This window comes from Prunus dulcis, chromosome 2, assembly GCF_902201215.1.
Source record: "Prunus dulcis chromosome 2, ALMONDv2, whole genome shotgun sequence".
Taxonomy (NCBI): domain Eukaryota; kingdom Viridiplantae; phylum Streptophyta; class Magnoliopsida; order Rosales; family Rosaceae; genus Prunus; species Prunus dulcis.
In genome coordinates this window covers 1259053-1280603 of record NC_047651.1, presented here as the reverse complement: position 1 = coordinate 1280603, position 21551 = coordinate 1259053, and the positions used below count along the sequence as shown (strand labels likewise).

At 40.2% G+C, this 21551-nt stretch overlaps 3 protein-coding genes, 1 long non-coding RNA gene and 1 pseudogene across 7 annotated transcripts; 3 read left to right on the top strand and 2 right to left on the bottom strand.

Moving 5' to 3' along the window:
- The first annotated feature begins 1285 nt into the window (after positions 1 to 1285).
- LOC117617335 lies at positions 1286 to 2623 on the top strand. The gene is made up of 2 exons (XM_034346668.1): positions 1286 to 1616; positions 2193 to 2623. Exons 1-2 carry the CDS (start codon positions 1286 to 1288, stop codon positions 2621 to 2623), a joined length of 762 nt encoding a protein of 253 aa, XP_034202559.1.
- A 5706-nt stretch (positions 2624 to 8329) lies between these two features.
- On the top strand, positions 8330 to 13020 carry LOC117617334 (annotated as a pseudogene).
- A 1658-nt stretch (positions 13021 to 14678) lies between these two features.
- On the top strand, positions 14679 to 16128 carry LOC117618514. 2 transcript variants are annotated; one of them, XR_004584470.1, is made up of 2 exons: positions 14679 to 14749; positions 15211 to 16128. It is a non-coding gene; the product is annotated as an uncharacterized LOC117618514 (long non-coding RNA). The 2 variants fall into 2 exon arrangements; XR_004584471.1 differs by lacking the exon at positions 14679 to 14749 and adding an exon at positions 14801 to 15088.
- Positions 16129 to 16436: 308 nt separating this feature from the next.
- Positions 16437 to 19921, bottom strand: LOC117618512 (putative disease resistance protein RGA1). 3 transcript variants are annotated; one of them, XM_034348083.1, is made up of 4 exons: positions 17374 to 19921; positions 16976 to 17301; positions 16791 to 16884; positions 16437 to 16681 (listed from the first exon to the last, which is right to left on the bottom strand). In XM_034348083.1, exons 1-3 carry the CDS (start codon positions 18558 to 18560, stop codon positions 16847 to 16849), a joined length of 1551 nt encoding a protein of 516 aa, XP_034203974.1. In that variant the 5' UTR covers positions 18561 to 19921; the 3' UTR covers positions 16437 to 16681; positions 16791 to 16846. The 3 variants fall into 3 exon arrangements, with proteins under 3 accessions (XP_034203974.1, XP_034203972.1, XP_034203973.1); XM_034348081.1 differs by having other exon boundaries at positions 16976 to 19921; XM_034348082.1 differs by having other exon boundaries at positions 16795 to 16884; positions 16976 to 19921.
- LOC117617332 (putative disease resistance protein RGA3) lies at positions 18702 to 20235 on the bottom strand. Its single transcript, XM_034346666.1, has 2 exons — positions 18823 to 20235; positions 18702 to 18719 (listed from the first exon to the last, which is right to left on the bottom strand). Exons 1-2 carry the CDS (start codon positions 20233 to 20235, stop codon positions 18702 to 18704), a joined length of 1431 nt encoding a protein of 476 aa, XP_034202557.1.
- Positions 20236 to 21551: the final 1316 nt, after the last annotated feature.

Genomic DNA, 21551 nt, shown 5'->3' with positions numbered 1-21551 from the left:
ACCCCTGCCTAATCGTGACCACGGCAACGAGGTCTTTACCATATTGAATACAACCTACGAGGCCGTTCTGATGAACGAACAAGAAATAATACCAAAACCGAATCTGCGAAGACCCAATCGGCAAGACAACCGGGATACCGGTAAATTCTGCTGATATCATCAGCACAACAGCCATAATACGGAAGATTGTATAAGCCTGAGAAAGATTGTCGAACGGCTGATCAGAGAGGGGAGGCTAGATCAGTATATCGCCCGGCAGCCACCGGCGCCGGTGCTGAACCCAACTCGACAGATAAACATGATAAGCACTATCAGCAGTGGCCCTATCGTTGCGGGAATGAGCAACCGTTTGATGAAGCAATACGTGCGCACCGCATAGTTTCCCCAGGTGTTCGGCATAGAGGTGAATCGGCACCATGAAGTACCAAAAGTTCATTGGGAACCGATCACATTTTGCGAAGAGGAGGAAGATGGAGTCCTCTATCCCCAAGACGACCCAATAATCATCCGAGCAGAAATTACCGACTACGATGTAGGACGCGTATTGATCGATACTGGGAGTTCCGTAAGCGTGATTTTTGCTGAGGCTTTCGGAGAAATGGAAATAAATGACAACCAAGTCAACCGACAGTTAACACCTTTGCTGAGTTTCTCTGGGGACCTGGTCCAACCGGTCGGTAGCGTAAAACTGCCAATTACCTTCGGTACCACACCAAGGAAAACAACGACATACGATCAGTTCCTCATCGTTGACTGCCCAACAGCATACAACGTCATCGTTGGCCGAACGGCACTTACGAGGGTTAAGGCGCATCTTTCGCCCCACATGCTATTGATGAAATTCCCAGCCCCGAACGGCACGGGAGCAATCCGAGGAAAGCAGTTAAGTGCGCGGACTTGCTACGCCACGGCTCTCAAGGCAACCTCTTTCAAACTCCCCGACGAGACCATGTCTGTGCAGGGGTTACCGAACGGCATAGGACAGGTTGATGACCCAAGAGATGAGTCCCCGACCCCCCACACACAACCCGCCGAGGAACTGGAGACGATAACCTTGAGCGATGAACAACCCGATCGTCAGGTTAGGATCGGCACGAGACTTACTGCTGACCTCCGAACGCAATTCATAAATTTCTTGCGGCACCATTCGGAAGTGTTTGCATGGTCTTACGAGGATATGCCCGGCATCGCCCCAGAAGTCATCAGCCATAAACTCAGCATTTCCCCCGCTTATAAGCCCGTAAGGTAGAAGCGCCGATCATACGATGCCGAACGATACGAGGCCATGCGTACAGAGGTCGACAAACTTCAAACCATCGGCTTCATTCGGGAGGCAACGTATCCGGTATGGCTAGCAAATTCCATGATGGTGAGAAAGGCCACAGGCGGGTGGCGAATGTGCCAAGACTGTACCGATCTCAACAAGGCCTGCCCGAAGGACAGCTTTCTGTTGCCACGGATAGACCAGCTTGTGGACGCCACTGCCGACCACGAACTGCTCAGCTTCATGGACGCCTATTCCGGCTACAATCAGATATTCATGCACCCTCCCGATAGCGAACACATCGCATTCATAACAGACAAAGGGTTGTACTGTTACAATGTCATGACATTCGGTCTGAAGAACGCGGGGCAACATATCAAAGGCTCGTCAATAAAATTTTCGCCGGATACATCGGCAACATCATGGAGGTTTACGTTGACGACATGTTGGTAAAAAGCAGAACTGCCGAAGAACACCTGCACAATTTATCGATCATGTTCGGCATACTGAAAGACTACCGGATGACACTGAACCCGAAGAAATGCGCCTTCGGTGTATCTTCCGGGAAATTCCTCGGATTCATGATCAGTCAAAGGGGGATCGAAGCGAATCCCGAAAAAATAAAAGCAATCATTGATATGGAGAGGCCGAAGACGACGAAGGACATTCAAAGCCTTACCGGACGCGTGGCCGCCTTGACCCGCTTCATATCGAAAGGCTACCGACAAGTGTGTGCCGTTTTTTAAAGCCTTGAAAGGGGGCAAACAGAATATCATATGGACTGCCGAATGTGATAAGGCATTTCAAGACTTAAAGAACTACATGAGCAAAGCCCCCCTGTTATCAAAACCACTGCCTGGGGAAATTCTCTCCCTATACCTTTCGGTATCTAACACTGCTGTGAGTTCTGCATTGATACGAATACCAGAGAAAGCTGAGTTACCGATTTTCTATGTCAGTAAGGCACTCCAGAATGCAGAACTTCGATATGCCCCATTAGAACAGCTTGCCCTAGCCCTTGTGGTCTCAGCCCGAAGACTCCGGCCATACTTTCAAGCGCACGGAATCAAAGTCTTGACTAACCAAACGCTCCAGCAAGTGCTCGAAAAATCAGAAATTTCTAGCCGATTGATCAAGTGGGTGATCGAACTCGGAGAATTCGACATACAGTTCATTCTGAGCCCTGTCGAAAAGGGTCAGGCTATTGCCAATTTCATCTCCGAACTTACCCCATCAACCGCACAGCCGACGCCCGAGCCTGTAACCGAGATCGAATTGCCGGAGGAGTTAGACGCCGAGCGCTTTGACACCTCAACTCCTGTGTGGATTCTGCACGTCAGTGGTTCGGCAAACCAATAAGGATGCGGAGCAGGCTTGGTACTGACAACACCGGACAGACTCAAGATCGAGTACGCCCTCCGATTCGACTTCTGAACCTCCAACAATGAAGTGGAATATGAAGCTCTCCTGACCGGCCTTCGGTTAGCCAAGAGCATGAATGCAAAACAAATCAGAATTCCCAGCGACTCCCAGCTCATTGTGAACCAGGTAACGGCAGACTTTGAGACCAAAGACGCCTCAATGTACGCCTACCTTTCGACTACCCATAAGCTGCTCCAAAGCTTCCGAGCCTACGAGATCAAGCAGATCCCCATAAGCGAAAACAGCCATGTCGATGCATTGGCACGTCTGGCTTCTGCAATCAACGACAAAATCGGAATGAAGGTGCCGGTAGAGATTCTTGCCCAACCGAGCACAGTAGCCTCCGAAACGTGTACCGTACGGTACGAAGATACATGGATGTGTTCTATCTACTCATACCTGACCAACGACACCCTTGCTGAAGACAAGGTCAAGGCCCGAAAGCTTAGATACCGATCAGTAAGGTACACCGTCATCAACGATGTCCTTTACAAACGTGGCTACACCACTCCATATCTCAAGTGCCTTACGATAGAACAAGGAGATTACGTCCTTCGGGAGATCCATAATGGTGTGTGCGGCGACCATTTCAGTTCCCGGTCACGCGCCTACAAAGCCTTTCGACAGGGATACTTTTGGCCGACCATGCATCAGGAAGCTAGTTCACTGGTGAAAAGGTGTGATAAATGCCAGCGTTTCGGTAACATACCGCATATCCCTGCCGAACCCCTGACACCGATCGTGAGTCCCTGGCCTTTCAGACAATGGGGACTAGACCTGATCGGTCCGATGCCGCAAGCTAAAGGCCAAGTAAAATACGCAGTGGTCGCCGTCGACTACTTTACCGAGTGGGTAGAAGCCGAACCTCTGGCAACCATAACAGCAACAAAGATGGAAGATTTCGTCTGGACTCACATTTGTTGCAGGTTCGGTATCCCATATGTAATCATTATCGATAACGGCAGGCAGTTCGATTCGAAACTCTTCATGCAATTTTGCACCCGCCTGAAAATCAACTTGTTTTTCGCATCACCAGCCCACCCCGAATCAAACGGTCAGGTTGAAGCAATAAACAAAATCATCAAGAAACTACTGAAACGGTAGCTGGACAAGGCCAAAGGAGCTTGGCCGGAGAAGCTTCCCGAAGCACTATATGCCATTCGGACATCTTACCGAACGTCCTCTGGAGAAACCCCTTTTTCCCTGGCTTTTGGTTCGGAGGCTGTGGTGCCTGTGGAAATTGGCGAACCATCCTACCAAACAGAAAACTTCGCACCGAAGGCGAATGAAGAAGCAATTTCTCTAAGCCTCAACCTACTTGAAGAGCACCGGGCACATGCCAACCTTCGGAATGAAGCTTACAAACAACGTGTCTCTCGGTATTACGACTCTAGGGTCAGACACCGCTCATTACGAATCGGAGACTGGGTCGTGCGCAAGATATCCCTAGCAACCAAGGATGCCACGGAAGGAACTCTCGGACCTTCCTTTGAAAGACCCTATGAGATCATCGGTATCCTTCGATCAGGAACCTACCGACTAAGAGACTCTAGCGGCAAGACCCTCGGTCATCCTATTCATTGTACTTTGTGAATCTCGGTTGCCACGTGTCTTATTCCAGATAAAATTTTCGGATATTCATTAATAAAAATTATAATCTCAGATTTTCGATAAAATTTTCACCCTCTAAAATTGTGCCACGTGTCCCATGTCAGATAAGATTTTCAGATATTTTTAAAAAATTATAATCTCATATTTCAGATAAGATTTTCACCCACTAAAATTGTGCCACGTGTCCCATGTCTGATAAGATTTTCAGATATTTTTTTTACAAATAGTGATCTCAGATTTCAGATAAGATTTTCACCCTCTAAAATTGTGCCACGTGTCATCTCTATCTTCTGAATCCCTCTATATAACTACACCATCAACACCACTCCTCTCTCACCATCTCTGATATATTCCTTCATTTCTCAGATTTTACAATTTCCCATTATACTCTCAATGTCAAACTTCAGGAGGGTGTTGGAGAGGCAACAGAAAGAATGGGAAGAAATCCAGCTTAGAGGTGAGGAAGAAGATCGGGACGCTGATGAAGAAGAGGAGGAAATGGTTGAAGTAGCGGCGGTGTGTATGATGAATCAATCAAGCCAACACCATCGTCGTCGTGCCCCGAATGTGGACAGACGCAGAGAGTCTCGGGGTAAGAATCTCTTGGAGGATTACTTTATCCCAAATTCGTTATATCCTGCTCATAAGTTTCGAGAGAGATATAGAATGCAGCCACATTTGTTCAAAAAAATCATGCATGATATTTGTAATTACGACACATACTTCATTCAAAAGCATGATGTTGTTGGAGTTTTGGGTCTTATCCCGGAGCAAAAACTTACAGCTGCTTTGCAGATGCTTGCTTATGGGGCATCTGCAGAGCAGGTGGATGAGATTGCAAGGATGGGAAAATCTACTATCCTAGAGTGCTTGGTGAGATTCTGTGATGCAGTGGAAAATTTGTACACGAGGGAGTACCTTCACAAACCCACTCCGAGGGACCTGCAAAGGCTTCTACAAAAAGGCGAGGCTCGAGGTTTCCCAGGAATGATCGGAAGCATCGATTGCATGCATTGACAGTGGAAGAATTGTCCTACTGCGTGGCAAGGAGACTATGGGAATCGGAAGGGCCAAAAAAGTATCATTTTGGAGGCCGTAGCTTCATTCGACACTTGGGTTTGGCATGCCTTTTTCGGGGTTGCCGGATCTCAGAATGACCTCAATGTCCTTGGTCAATCCCCGGTGTTCGACGAGGTATTGCGAGGTCATTCCCCTCAGGTCACATACCAAATCAACAATACAGTATACTCTGGTGCATACTACCTTGCCGACGGAATTTATCCTAGGTGGACGACATTCGTGAAAACAATTTCGAATCCCCAATCCGAGAAGGAAAGAAGCTTTGCTTCCTTTCAAGAAGGTTACAGGAAAGATGTGGAAAGGTGTTTCGGTATCTTGCAAGCTCGTTGGGCAATTATCAAGGGTGCTGCTCGGATGCTAGACGAGGAGGTGCTGAGTATTATGATGACTTGCATCATCCTCCACAACATGATTGTGGAGGATGAGTATGACTACGATGCTCCAGAGGTGTATGAACCCGATCCTATGAACACGGCGTTGACAAGAATATATGAAAGGCCGATGGGACCAAATGGACTACCAATGGAGCCCGAACCGTTACTTCAGGATGGTCGATTCAACAACCCCATGATTGATCGTTATCAAGAAATGCAATCTTCATATGTTCACGAAAGACGTCAAGTTGACTTGATCGAGCACTTGTGGCAGATGAAAGGCAATCACAATGGATGAAGGCTAGATTCGTGCTTTGTTTGGAATTATGATTTGTTTTTAATTATGCTTTGTTTTGTGTGTTGTGTTTTGTGGAATTATTGCGAGGTCTTTTTTATTATTATGCTTTTATGTATGGTTTGTTTTGTGTGTTGTTTGCAATAAATGAAGGTTTGTTTTTAATTAATCTTTGTGAGGAATGCTCAAATGTTTTTAATAAATAGTCCAATTATAGAATGCTTTTTTGATTGAATAAAAAAGAAACAATACAACAAATTAAAGGATAATACAACAATTTAAAAAAAAATACAACAATTATAAAAAAAAATACAACAATACAATCTAATGGTTTTCATCATTTAGCCAATCCGTATTGCTAGGTCCGTCGTCATGGAAAAGTTTTCTTCTCATCACATCCCTTCGTTTATGCTTCCAATAGGCCTTTGTTTCAGGAGACATATGGCTCGCATCCATGGCCATGATTTTCATCTCTCTCTCATCGTCGTCTTTTTCTTTTGCATGTTGCTTTTCAATTGCAAAGGCTTCCAATCGTGCCTTGTCCGCTTCATCTCTCCTCAAGTCTCTCTCCAATCTTAGAGAGTTGTTCTTAGCTATTTGCTCGAATATTTGAACACAATCAATGTTCGAAGTGGCCCCTCTCTTGGACTTTGCCGCCTTTCTCCCAATCGGTCTCGGCGGACGTGGGAGTGGTGACTCCGTTCCCATTGGGGAGTCCAATGGCGAATCGGTTGATGGTGAATCATGGAGTGGTGTCTCATTCAACACAACCGAAGGACCGGTGAGAATAATTTTAAATCTCGAACAATCCTTCACAACTTCCCAACATTGGAAATGCACGAAACTTTTTTTGCCTTGCCCCATGGCACCGAACCACATTTGTGCTTGTATGATCTATTAAAAATAAATAATTGAAAGTGCAAGAAAAAAAAATTTATTATGCAAGAAAATTAAACTAATTTGAATTGCAACAATAAAATTAATTATGCAAGAAAATATAGACAAATTGGACATGCAAAAAGTTAAAAAAAATTATGCAAGAAAAAGAAATAGAATATGCCAAAAATAAAAAGTTACATTAAATTGATGAAAATGGTATTATAAATATTTTACCTCATCGGATAGATTTTGACCGCTTCGAATGTTCTCCTTTGCTTTTGTCAAGGCATTTCTCCATTTGCCTAAATCTTTATTCAGAAGTTTCCATCTACTAGACAACGCCATTTCGGTCCGAATGGAACCCGATCTTTGACAAAATTCTTCATGAATTTTGCTCCACATATGATGGAATTTCATCCCATTGCCCGTGATAGGGTCATGACTAATGTTCACCCAAGCGTGACACAATGCAATATCTTCTTGAGTTGACCACGAACCCCCGGTTTCGACAGAAGAGGCCATTTGTTTTTATTTTTTATTTTTTCTACAAATGGAAAGTAGTAGAAAAATGTGAGTAGAGGAAAAAAAAATATTGGAAGGAGAAGAGTTTGTATGGAGAATTGGTGTGGGAAGTGAAAAATGTGAGTGAAGAGTAAGAAATATTGAAAGGAGAATAGTTTGTGTGGAGAATTGGTGAGAAAAGTGAATAATGTGAGTGGAGAGTAAAAAATATTGGGGATGGAGAAGAATTGTATGAAGATTTTGTGTGGAAAGTAAATAAAATGGTTAGGTATTTATAGGGAAAAAATAATGAAGTTTTTGGTATTTTTTTAAAAAAATTTCAGAACTTTTCAGAATTTTTTTGCAATTTTTTGAGCAAAAAAAACGAGGACCGTCGGATTTCTGGAAAAAAAACCATCGGAGCGTTCCTGGAGCGACACGTGGCGTTGTACCGTTGGTTGCTGTCAGGGCTGACGTCAGCGCGCGAAGTTAAATTTTTTTTACCGTTGGCGCGTGTAATACACGCGCCAACGGTAAAAAAAATTTGAAATCCGCGTGCGCTGACGTCAGCATGTCATCAGCAAACTCGGGCTCAAGCCCAGGCTGAAGTTGCCCTTGGGCCTGCCCGGGCTCGTGGGATCCACCTGCTGCCCGAGCTTCTTTCCTTGCGCTGGAGCCACTTCTGGCTGGCCTGGGGGCCCTTTCACTCGGTTTGGTCCTAGCGCTGGGCTTGCTCTTACCGAACGTGTCCTTTTGCAGGTACTTACCCTTCTGAAGTTAGATACCTGCCGAAGGCATAATATCACTAAATTGGCGAAACACGTGCCGAACCACTTTTTCGCATCAACACAGACCATTTACTTTATGTTTTTACAGTAAACCTTTAGTTAATTTTAGTGGAAGATGATAAATGCAAGTCATGAAGTTTCGTGGCACAGCGCAGAATCAATTACCAGGTCCATACAGATGCAAATTGTTGATGCACTGCGCTTGGGTGAGAGAAGCAAAGCTTCCAATCAGCTTTTGAATCTTGGCCGTGGGAATGATTTGTTAAGAGCTGATGATTTCGTCTATATTCTTAATTACCGTGCAGAGTCACCTGATCCGTTGGTAAGCTGAAGAACATGCAATTAGTTGAGACACAGGCTGTGTGTGCGTGTTTATGTGTCTGATTCTACTACGAATTGTATACATTGTTTAAGTAGGTTGATTTGTTTTGTTAGTGTTTAATTGAGTTCACATGTGTGTTAGCCGAGATAATGAGAGTTAGTGCATTTGAGTTGTTGATATTTGTGCCTGATTATGGTAATGTGAAGAGTGTCAAAGGAAAACCTAGCAAACTATGTATAGACACTTTCTGTGCAATGGACATGTTTATATCGGTAGGATCACATTGCCAATTTTATTTGACTTAAATAACTTTCGGAAAATGCCACTGCAAAGGTAAGGATGGCGTCCTACAATTTTTCTGCATGTCAATAGTTGCTTTTTATAGGTACCTAGTCTCAGCGTCTAAGTGTATTTTATTTGGCAGTTGTTTCCTTTTCATGCAGTTTGTCATGGAGACTTGGAGAATAATGGATGAAAAAGAGATTAGCCTGAATAACATATGCTCTTTGCTTATGGTGCATGCTCTGTGTAAAGGAGGATATTTGGAGGAAGTAGGATTCATGCTATATACTTAAAAGGTATTATCTAGCTGGTAATAGTGAAACTAGTTAGGATTACTGTAATATTATTGCTGTAGTTATCAGAACCACCATTAAGTTGCAACCATACATTTGCCATCATTCTTTGTCAGTTGTTAATATTTTCATATTCTTGTGTCCACATGTGTTGTTCTTTGATCAGGCATTTAAGTTGATAAATTTCCTTGGAGAAAGTCCTGGTATCTATCCAGTTCTACCTATCTACAACAGTTTCTTAAGGGCTTGTGCCAAAATGCAGAGTATAATAAATGCCAATCAGTGTTTGGACTTAATGGAGCGTCAAATGGTGGGGATGGGAAAGAATGAAGTTACATATTCAGAGCTTCTCAAGGTATGTAAAGCAAAACGGTTTTGTATTTGTTCAAATATTATTTTGTTCCACTTTTCAAGCATAAAGCCTTTGACTTATCACTTTAACAGTTGTTTTATTTTTTCTAACATAAGAATTGGTTTAGGTGACTCATGTAATGTATTTAGGTTACTATTAATCTCGCCATTCATGGCTTCAAATCATTTGTGTTGTAATGCTTCAATGTGCTTGTAAGGGGATAAAAGGATCAGTTTTAATTTCTAAATGAAGACCCATTTATAGCATTTAACTTTTCAATCAAAAAAGGTCTGGAACTATCCTGTTGGATTGTCATGTTTCTCTTTGATGATGATGATGATGTGCTGCTCTCTTGAATCTTTGCAATGCCCGTATGGTGATGTGAATAGTTTTCCTTGTAGTTCACTTTTACCATGCATTTTGTGAAATAGTGACAGTGGACCAATCTATTCTTAAGTTTTTGGGTCATTGATAGTTACTCTGTATTTTCATTTCTTTTAGCTTGCAGTTTGGCAGCAAAACCTGCCTGCTGCCCATGAAATTTGGAAGGATTATATCAAACACTACAGTCTGAGCATTATTCCTCTACGGAAGTTTATTTGGTCTTTTACTAGGTGGGAGATTTAAAATCTGCATATGAGAAGTTGCAATATATGGTGGCTTTAGCCATCAGGGGAAACACTTATGTTAATAAAACTTCTGAAGGAAAGTTGTATTCGTCAAGATTAGACATTCCTATACCTTCAACCTGTGAATTAAACTTGAAGAAACTTGATTTGGAGGAGAATAACATTCTGTTCCTTCCATATACTGTGAGAATTAGGATGACCATGCTGTTAATGCAGATCAGTGCACTACTTTTGGCTTGGGAGTTGGAGAAGAAAATGTTGGAATGGATATGCTTGATATACATATTAGCCAGCCTGTTACGAAAATTTTGAGATGGTCGTTCAGTGATGTTATTCATCCTTGTGCACGATTAAGAAATGGTGGCTTGGCAGAAGAGTTGATCCTACAGGTATAATAATAACCTTTCTATAGAAGCTTGTGTTGGTTTGTGTAATATATTACAATGTCTGGAATTTTCCTTTCTATGTGCAAATCTTACATATGGTACCTTCACTGAATATGATATTCCTTCTTCTTCTTTTCTGGAAAAGAATGCTAAATAGGATATTCTTGTTTGGAGAACAATGTAGTTATAAGCTTCAGAAGTTTAGTTTTGTATGTTTTGATTGTGATGTCTATTTTCTTTGCGGATTTCAACTTTTTGTTTTAGTTATGTGATTCTCTATCCTGCCCTTTATTTATTTTTTTATTTTGTATGTACTTCATTCAGATATCATCTTATGACATACTAAAGGAGCCCATTTTTATCTAGATGCAAAAATTTGGGTTGCAACCGTCAAGCCATACATATGATGGCTTTGTCAGAGCAGTTACTTCTGAGCGAGGTTTCAGTAGTGGAGTGGAAATTGAAAGTGATTGGTTTATTGTAGAGGCCAATCATCTTAAAAAGACTGATCTTGCAATTGTTGGCAATGTATTTTGTGCATTTTGGTTTTGTTTTTAATTAGAGATTTTTGCAACATTGTTGTTATCCCTTCTGCAGTTAAGAATTATGCAGCAGAGAAATTTGAAGCTGTATGATTCTACTCTGGCAAACCTTTCTGTAGGTTGCAGCAAAGTGCTAGAATTGGATTTTAGCTGTGTCTCTGCTGGATCAAATATCTGAATGTTCATATCCACATCCTTTCAATGCTTTTCTTGCAGCATGTGACACGTGGTGAGTCATATTTTATAGAACTGAATTCTCATATGAGAAAATTTTCTTTTATGTGGCCTTGTTAATTAAAACTTCTAACATTATAAAATTAGAGTCCACCAGAAATAGGTGGTCTATGATGTAGGGTGCTGACCCTGGGCCCTGTACAAAAGAAAATAAAAGATCCTGGTCTCTGAACTTTTTGAATATCTTATAAGAGTAAGAGTAGAGTTAGTTGGATGCTAATTTAAGATATTTAGTTATGGTTTTCAATATTGTAAATGTTAGGAAGAGCTTTGTTTGAGTTATGCTTCTTCATTCTTGTTCTCATAGGTAATGAATATGTTTGGCTCTAATAATAGGAATCATGTAACATGGGCATATCAAAACTCGGTATAGATGCTAGCAGAGGGCAGCATGATAGAAGTATCAATGAGGATCAATGTTTTAAATTCGTGGCACGCCTCTTGGCGAGGCAGTTGGAATTTGCCTCGAGGCGCAACTACTTATGCGAAAGTCACCAAAAGACTGAGTCGTACTCCTTTCTTCGAGGCTTATGCATCCCCTTAGAGGCGTAAGCCTTTTAGAAAAAAAAAAAAAAAATGTCATCTGGCCGGGATTCCCAACATAAAAAATAAAATAAAATACCATTTTGGCATCTCTAAGGTGATTTTCTAGTGTTTTCTCCCGCAACATAGTGGCTAGAACCACAGTTACTGAATTTGAGATGGAGTGGGAGAGCCATAGAGAGAGAGAGAGAGAGTCGTGGGAGCTTTGAAATTGGGTCAGAAGTGGAGAGGAAGACATTCAATTTTTTCTTTTCCAGTTGAAAGTGCTTGGGCCCCGTTTGGTTCATGAGAAAGGAGGCTTGGGGATGGGAAATCAATTGCTTTCCTATGTTTGGTAAGTCCAAACATGAGAAATGGTTGCCCGGCACATGGGAAAATAGGGGGGAAAGTGGAGCCCTCCTCCCAACTTGGGTTTTGTTTTCCCTCATCATGGGAAAGTTTGGGAAAATGAGCCAACCTTTATGCACATTTTTCATAGCCATTTTGTCCCTATTAACAATTTAGAATTACAAAATATCATTAAATGCACTCTTTTTTATTTGATTTAATATGGGTATAATTGGAAAATTAAACAAACTTTGTTTTCCATTCTTACTCAAAACATACAAACATGGGAAAGGAAATAAAGTGAGATCACCCGGTTACTTTCCCGGCGTTACCAAACGTGAGAGGAATCTTTCATTTCCTATTCCTTAGGAAATGATATGTGAAGTGATTTCCCCTCAAATTCGTTCCATGAACCAAACGGGGCCTTGGAGCAGAGGTTAAAGAGCTGATCCAGTATTTGGACGTGGCAGGGAATATTTTTTGTCATAATGACATATCTGGGAACGCCTATTTATAATACGGTGCTGCATTCACTTTTTGACGCTAAGGAAGTAGGTGTTTTCATCACCATTGGTTTCCCTTTCATTTGCAACTTCATGATATGTGCAATATTGGACCAGTGTTCATCTACTTTCTGTTTCTGATTACATGCAGAGTCAAATGGCAATTAAGATATTAAAAAATATGAAGTCATTTGGTTTCCTGGCAGATTCTGTGACTTATCATATAATGATTGATTGTTGTAGCATTCTAGGATGTTACAGATCTACTTGCGCATTGGTGTCCATGATGTTGTGAGATGGCTTTTATCCACTAACAGTGACTTATACCATTCTCATAAAGGTAGCTTTAATATTATGATTACTCAGTCTGAATTATCATGCATCTTAGGAAACTGCTACCGTTTATGTATGTGATCGAAAAGTGTACTTTTTCGAGCACTTGATGTGCAAACTAGTCATATTTTAGTTCTGCTTTGTTTACATAAAAACCCCTTCCTTCATCCTTCATCCTTTTTTTTTCCTCCTGACTAGAGTATTTGCAAAGTTTAGATGTTTGTAAAGATATTTAAGTGAAGACAATTAGTAAGTTCATTTTTTTTTAAATAAAAAAGAAAACAAAAGGAAAGTTACATTTTTGCCTTCTCTGAAATATAAGTAATTTAATACAAAATTAGTGAAATACCCATATCTAGACATGAAACTATAAATATACCCTATACCATTTAATCTTTATAAATATACCCAAAAGAAACCCAAAAATAAACAATTGTATATTTTTTAATTTAATTAATAAGATGAAATACCTTTATAACCCTTTTTAGCATTAAATTAGTTTTGGATATGCAGAGAAGATAATTCGACAAAACCACACCTGAGGTTTGAAGCAAGCCCCTCTCCTCCTTCAAACCCTTGTATCTCCTCTGTTCTCTCCCTTCCCTCTCTCTGCCTTCAAAGTAAGCCAAACAGTCTCAGAGCCATGGACCAACACAAGACCAACGAAAATCCTCCCTCGTCACACCGTTGACAATCTCCGTTACGTTGGTGGGCTCAAATGTGTTCTCGTAGGCGATGCCTCCATTTCCTTTGCAGGTTTGTTCCATCTGCTTCAATTCGTTAAGTTCCTTTTTATTTTTGCTTAATTTACTTGAATTTCGACTTGATTTCAGTTTCTTCGTTGAATTTGGTGCTAATTTTCATTTTTTATATGAACAGAGCTGATGGTTAAGCTCGCGGAATTCTTTGGCTACTACTGTAGATTTGAGGTGTCAATTACCGGATGAAGGTGTTGACATACGAGCTGCTGTTTTCGTTATTTGGTAATGTGAATGCCCCATACGAAGAGGGCAACATGTTGTCACAGGTGGATGCTGCTGAACGCATTAATACTATAGAAATGGATATGGCGAGATATGGTATTCAGCACAGTTATTTATCAATGAAGAACTTGGTAACCCCCTACCCTCATGTATACTTCCTTTTAGTTTAGAGAATGAAATGGAGTATTGATAGGTGGCATATTCCTTTCTCTGATTGACAAGGGTCATTGGTATGTATATGGTGGGATACAGTATGGAATTTGTCTTCTGCTTCCACTGTACAACATAAGCATTTGTTAGTATCCTCTTTCATTTTATCTTTTTATCTTTTTTTAATTATCGATTTTATTTATTTATTTTACACGGGTTCCTTAGTATCTGCTATGGTTAAGATGTTTTAGTGGTTATGATGGTTATTATCTATGGAAACACTGCATGAAACATGGTGCATAGTTTTTTCATATAAATCTTAAGAATATCAGCATCTGATAACTGGACTGCACAGTTAGAAAATTTTATGGTCTGATAGGTGACTGGAGAAAATCTTGCGTATTTTACATGGTTTATTAAACAGTTTAAGTAAGATAATACAGATTCTCCATTCAAAATGAAGGTATAAGAAGCATGAATATATACACTTTTTTCATTAAAAATTATATACTAACTTCATCTTTCACCTTTGTGGCTGTTAGTTTCGCTTGCAGCTAAGGAGAAAGGGAACAATGGATACTGTGGTAGAATTTTACTTGGTGTAGTAAAAAATTGTAGCTGTGTGCATACAACACTAATGCCAATTATTTAAAGATGTACTTCATATGCATGATTACTTTTTCGAGGATATTGTTTCCATGCCTCTTAGGCCCGGTATATGTAGTATTTCCTTGAGCTTGCACATCAAAGCTTGTGGAAAAAGTTTTAAAAGGAGAACATACACCATCTACAGAAGGAAGATAAATTATGGTGTTTAAAAACTTTCGTTTGCATGCAGGGAGTTTCACTCATGACTTCTTATTTTTGCATAAATATTGATTGATTATTTGAGATCAATATACAACTTGTGTTGTCTTCTAGAAGCTTATTTGCTTGGAAACAGTAAAACTTGTGTTCTTTGTACCAGCTTCCTTTCTGCAACATGCCACCAAGGGGTCTATCGTTATTTTATTTATTTTTCCTTATCTAGAACCCTACTCTAGCATTCTTTCCTTTTCTTTTCCTTCTTTTCCCGTCCCACTAGCCTCATCTATAACATTCAATTTTGTTTTTCCAGTTGAAAGCGCTTGGAGCAGAGGGGATGATAAGAGAGCTGATCCAGTATTTGGACGTTGCAGAGAATATATTTTGTCGTAATAACATTTATCTGGGAACACCTATTTATAATACGGTGCTGCATTCACTTGTTGAGGCTCAGGAAGTAGGTGTTTTCATCACCATTGGTTTTCACAGCACGGATCCAGCGACCTGCCATTTTTTTTTCTCTGCATATGCCAACAGTGGTTTTCACAGCACGGCCATGGAAGCACTGCAGGTTTTGAATATGCGCATGATATGTGAAGAAGATGGCAGCTTTCCAGAAAAGGCAGAATTTGAGGATGACTTCATCTTTGCTGAAGACTTGGAAGCTGAATCACGAATAGTACAGCTTTTTAAAGATTCTGAAGAGAAGCTTGCTGTTGCCCTTTTGAATCTAAGATGGTGCGCCAATTTCATGGTCACCTAATCAAAGCCCATGGGCCAGAAGACTGTCATCTAACTACACTGCCAGGAAAGGAGCCACCTAATCATGATATATGTAGGTGGCATTATGACTCCAGTGAGTTTCCCTTTATTATTATTTTTGGTTGTGGTCGAACAAAGCGTAAGGCCTCCTCAGGAAGAAGGGGAGAGGGTGAGAGGCACAGATGAGGTCTTGATCTTTTACCGCTGATTTTTTAGATTTGTATTAGGCTAGGATATTTGAGAAAATTAGGGGATGCCCTTTTATCTTTTTTGGTTCATTACGTTATTTTGTAAGCTACTGCTTTGTATATTTAAAAGGTGAAATCGTGCTGCAGTTCTCTAAACAAGATCAACTGTGCCTAGGAGGAGGCGGCAGCATGTTTTGTTGTTAATTTAACAAAAAAAGCACAAAAAAGCATTGATATTTTCTTTATGCTTTTATTCTTTAGCAAGTATGCTTTGACCGCTATCTTCTGTTGTCATAGTACTTTTGTTATGGTTCAAATCAGTGATGCCGGTGCGGTATGAATCCGCAAGGGAGGAGGCATTTTCTCCGCAGCATAGAATGAGTTGCTATCTAGGGAGGGAGAGAAGGGTGCTGCTGGCAAGTTCTTTAAATATTCTCTTCCGATACACATCTAGGGGTTGATTTTATCATTCACAATTTATGGATTAAACAACATTACAAATTATAGTTGTTCATGACGAGTTTTCATATTTTTTTGTATGAAAACGATAATTGGATTAATTAACAAGATGAATGTTATCATCTCTTAATTTAAACAACCAAATTATCACTCAATCATTAACTAAAGTACAACCAAAAGATGAATACTGAAGGGAATTAACCTCATTCTTGGCAGATGAATCTAAAATTTAATTCATAAATATCAGCCATCATGACAAAATACAAACTGCTTTCACAATGTCAAAAGCCATAAGGAAATTTGAGAGTTACAAGTACAACTGAGTCACTTGTATGATCAAAGCCAGGATGCCTAATCAGTTTCTTCTTTTAATCACTGCATATCCATAAAAGAAAAATAAGAAATAGAACCGAATGTTATTATCATGTGAACATACCAACAACAAAACAATGTTAGGATCAAGGGGTCATCATCGAATACATACCTACCACATTTTTGGTGACCTGCTGTTGCACAATCACAATCAAGCCATAAGAGTTTTTAGTGGGGATCCAATCTCCACTGAACCAACTCAGAATCTGAAAAAGAAGAAAATGAACAAGTTGAGGTTGGTTGCCGTTTGAATGAAAGTGTGAATGCAAAAGAAAGAAATTAGTTAGAAAAACGCACCAATGCTAATGTCTGGGATGTGAGCAATCTTGGACCAGTCCTCCCCTGTTTCTTTCTGGCATCTTTGCTTTAAGATGGGGCAACCATCAATTATCAACCTTTTTAATGAGAGGAGGCAACGAAGCCCTTCCGGGAGTGATGCCAAATTAGGGCAATCCCATATCCGAAGCAACTGAAGTGATTTGAGGTTGCCCATCCCTTCTGGTAGTGACCCCAATTTCGGGCAATACCAAATTTTCAGTTCCTGTAAGGAGCTGAGGCAACAAAGCCCTTCTGGAAGTGATGCCAAATTAGGGCAATCTTCAATTGAGAGCTTCTGGAGTAATGTGAGTTTGCCAATCCCTTCTGGTAGTGATACCAAATTAGGACAATCTTGAATTTCAAGCTTCTCAAGTAATGTGAGGTTTCCAATCCCTTCTTCTGGCACATATTCTATATCCTCAACGCCCCTAATCTCCAGATTTGTTAATTTGTAAGAGGGAACAAAGAAGGAGGGAAGGACCTTCCAGCTGCTTTTCTGTAACCGCAGTTCATAAAGATTTGGGTACAGCGGCATGGAAGATAGGTTAGGACAACCATATATAGATAAAATAGAAAGACAAGGAAATGAAGAAGCTGAAGCTGAAGCTGTTTCATTCCTCCACCATCCCTTGAGATTAGGGCACATTCTTAGATAAAGACTCTCTAAGGAGGGAAAGAAGGTCGTCGATGGAGAAGCAGCTGACATCATCATCGTCTCATCACTGGCAAAGTCTTTAACCATGTCTTCTGCTGATATGTGCTCCAAATTCCTTAACTCGTTAAGATCAAGACTCTTAAGAAAAGGTAAATGATCCAACGGTGGAAGATGTTGGCATCTATCACAGTCAGACAATGTGAGATTAACAATATTTGTGAGAGAATGAAACCAACTCGCAAACCTCGCACCCGGGTATCCGTTCACCACTAACTCTTTTAGACTCGAATGGGGCTGCAGCGCTTCCATTACATCACGCTCCTCCGCATCATTATTTTCTCTTTCAATGTGCATCCAATATAAAGCCAACGAATAGAGATGTCGTTTCTCCTTCAAAACTGCACAATCATCATTCAATTCTGACACCATATCTTGCTCGCACCTCAAATTTTTGATTTTCAACACTCCTCTTAAATCCTTCAGCTTTCCCAACTCACTGAGCCCTGCACTGTCCCTCAACATGGATTTGTTTTCACTCAAAACAAATGTATTCAAAGTACGAACATGAGTCAATTCACCCAATCCACGAGGAATCCAAGCCAAGTTGTCACAATTTGCCAAAATGAGATGCCTCAAGTTGATCAATTTCTTAATATCTCTAGGCAATTCCACAAGAAACTGACAATAATTGAGATCTAGTGTTTCCAAATTTTGAAGTTTCACTATCCAATTTGGAAGTCTCTTAATGGGATTTCCACTAAGATCAAGATATCTTAAATGTATCATTTTCCTAAGACATTTTGGCAATTTTGTAATGTCCAATTCATTCAAACTCAACATACGCAATGATTTAAAATTTGAAGCAATTGTAGCACAAAATGACTTATGGAATGACATCCCCCCCTCCATTTTGGCTTAGGAAAAGAAAAGTCCTTAGCTTATTTGATTCCAGCAAGGATGTTGGTATTTTCCATTCCGACGAATCAACATTAAAATCGAAAGATACATGAAGAAGACGTTTTGCTTCAAAATCAGTCTTATTGCGATCTATTATTGTGCTTCCCTCCCCTGCCACTTTAACAGCAAGTTCATTCATGAGATCATGCATTTTACAGCTTTTTATTATACCAAACTCATCTTTTTCTTCTTCTTGGAAAAAAGATCTCCAAACTAGTTCTTTATAATATTCATAACCAACATCTTCCAAGCACTCATTAGGATTTGAAGACTTAACGAACCCTTGTGCCACCCACAACCTAATTAAATTCTCTACGGGAATCTCATAATCAGGCGGGGACAAACTACAATAAGCAAAACAATGTTTCAAATGTGATGGGAGAACATCATAACTCAGCTGAAGTGTTGGTAAAATATCATTTTCTTCTTGCCTTATTGTTGAAAGCTTGTTATTCTTGAAAGCCAACCACTCAGTTTCTGGATCTCTAGTGTACAACATCCGTCCTATGGTCCTTATAGCAAGCGGAACCCCTTTACATTTTCTAGCAATCTCCTCCCCAAGGGCCTTAATGGTTGAACTCGTTGGCTCTTTTCCATCTTGGAATGCCATTTTCTTAAACAAAAACCAAGACTGCTCTTCACTTAAACCCCTTAAGTTATATGGTTTAGATGTGTCTGTTATTTTTGCAACTTTTTCACTACGAGTAGTTATTAGTATTTTACTACCTTTTCCACCTCCCATCAACAAGTTTTGCAAGCCAAACCATTTTTCACGATTATCATTCCACACATCGTCCAACACAAGGAGGTATCTCTTCCCATCTATTATTTTCCTCAGTTCTTTTTGCAACTGATCAATCTCAAGGCTTTTGGCTATGTCATTAGTTGCAGATTGAATGATTTTCTTAACAATTATATCCAACTCAAATACATTTGACACACATATCCACATTTTCAGCTCAAAATGCTTCTCAACCATCTCATCGTTTAAAACTAGTTGAGCAAGTGTAGTTTTTCCCAATCCTCCAAATCCAACTATGGAAATCGATGAGACATTCTTTGTAGGGATGGGATCCAAATCCAACAAAAGTTGAATAATTGCTCTTTTGTCTTCATCTCTCCCTATTATATTATCCTCGCGGACAAATGAGTGGGTGACCCTCTCTCTTATTACAAATCGTGCATCTTCGTGGTTCACTTGTAATTGACCAAATGTTCTATTCGAGGCAATCTCATGAAGTCTCTTGTTAAGATCTTTTATCTTATGACCCATTTTCAGCCCAAAAACAAGCTGATTTGAGCTAGAGAAGAAGATGCGTACCTGCTTTGACACTTTATTATTTCCAGGCACCATTTGTCTCCACTGAGCTTCAGTATAAAACTCATCGAGCACGTCATCAGCTTCATAAACTTCATCTTCTACGCTTTGGAGCCACTCTTTGACTGCTTCATTGTTGGCTTGCTTTTGCTCAGCATCAAGAAGAACAGCTCGGAGTCGGGAAACTAGAAGCTGAAGCTTTTGGAGCTCATCGTTGACACCCCAAACCAATCCAATCTCTTCAAAAGCACGGGAGCCTAACCTTTCAATGATCCCTTGTACAATGTTGAAGAGGACTCCTTCTGCCATTGGAGAGAGGAAAAGAGTATTCACTTGGAGAAAGGAAAAGAGTATTCTTGCCGAAAGTTGTGGTTTGTTGATAAGAGTTATTTGGTGTGGAACAGGAAGTGGTGACGATAAGAGGTGCCACGTCGACAAAAATCTAATCGGAAATTTGGATAATTGCTCTCGGACTAACACGTGTCACTCGAAAATCATATCCAAAAAATTATTAAGCTTTCTTCAAGATAAGGCTTGCCACGTGGATACAAAATCTTATAAAAAAATCTTGTTAATTGCTTATCAATTTACACATGTCATATGGAATATTGTATCTAAATAGTAGTTTAATTAAATTAAACAATACAAAGTTGTGGAATATACTATAGTTTTTCTTAAAATAATAAAATACGAAAGACCCTAAAATATAGCTCTAACTAGAGACGAAAAAAATCTAATCATACCCTATTTTTTTTTAAAATTAATATTTTAAAAAATTAAATTTATAGCTCTAAATTACGTTTAGCCCTGACTGGAGATGGCATAAGAAGCCAAAAACCATGAAAGAAAGTGAAGAGATTCAAACGTACAATGATGTTTCCATGTTGGTAAAGTTATCAACTTTTCAATTATTTATTCAATAATTATTAGTGGGTGATTGCTGATTAATCAACCAAAGTGGAAAAGTACCAAACTGAAGCCTGAAGCCATGACATGGACACCATTGAATAATTTGGATAACTGGAAGTTGTGTCAAAAACAAAAAAGCAGAAAAAAAAAAACCCACCAGCCTCCTTACAGGCTCCAGCTGTGCCTTCTGTTTCTGTTTGGCCAATGGCTTTTTAGTGGGGATGATAAGATAGCTGATCCAGTATTTGAACGTGGCAGAGAATATATGTTGTCGTAATAACATTTATCTGGGAACACCTATTTATAATACGGTGCTGCATTCACTTGTTGAGGCTAAGGAAGTAGGTGTTTTCATCACCATTGGTTTTCACAGCACGGATCCAGCGATCTGCCATTTTGTTTTCTCTGCATATGCCAACAGTGGTTTTCACAGCACGGCCATGGAAGCACTGCAGGTTTTGAGTATGCGCATGATATGTGAAGAAGATGGCAGCTTTCCAGAAAAGGCAGAATTTGAGGATGACTTCATCTTTGCTGAAGACTTGGAAGCTGAATCACGAATAGTACAGCTTTTTAAAGATTCTGTGGAGAACCTTGCTGTTGCCCTTTTGAATCTAAGATGGTGCACCGTGCTTGGTTTCCCAATTTCATGGTTACCTAATCAAAGCCCATGGTCCAGAATGTTGGAATGTAATCCTGCAGCTGCTTTTCTTGAA

Excerpts from the sequence above, each read along its gene's own strand:
- LOC117617335 (XM_034346668.1), top strand. The coding sequence starts at position 1,286 with ATGCGTACAGAGGTCGACAAACTTCAAACCATCGGCTTCATTCGGGAG. Across the intron at positions 1,617-2,192 it reads TTACAATGTCATGACATTCG|AGAAAGCTGAGTTACCGATT; the intron begins GTCTGAAGAACG and ends TACGAATACCAG.
- LOC117618512 (XM_034348081.1), bottom strand. The coding sequence starts at position 18,560 with ATGGAGGGGGGGATGTCATTCCATAAGTCATTTTGTGCTACAATTGCT. Across the intron at positions 16,885-16,975 it reads CATCCCAGACATTAGCATTG|ATTCTGAGTTGGTTCAGTGG; the intron begins GTGCGTTTTTCT and ends CTTCTTTTTCAG.
- LOC117617332 (XM_034346666.1), bottom strand. The coding sequence starts at position 20,235 with ATGGCAGAAGGAGTCCTCTTCAACATTGTACAAGGGATCATTGAAAGG.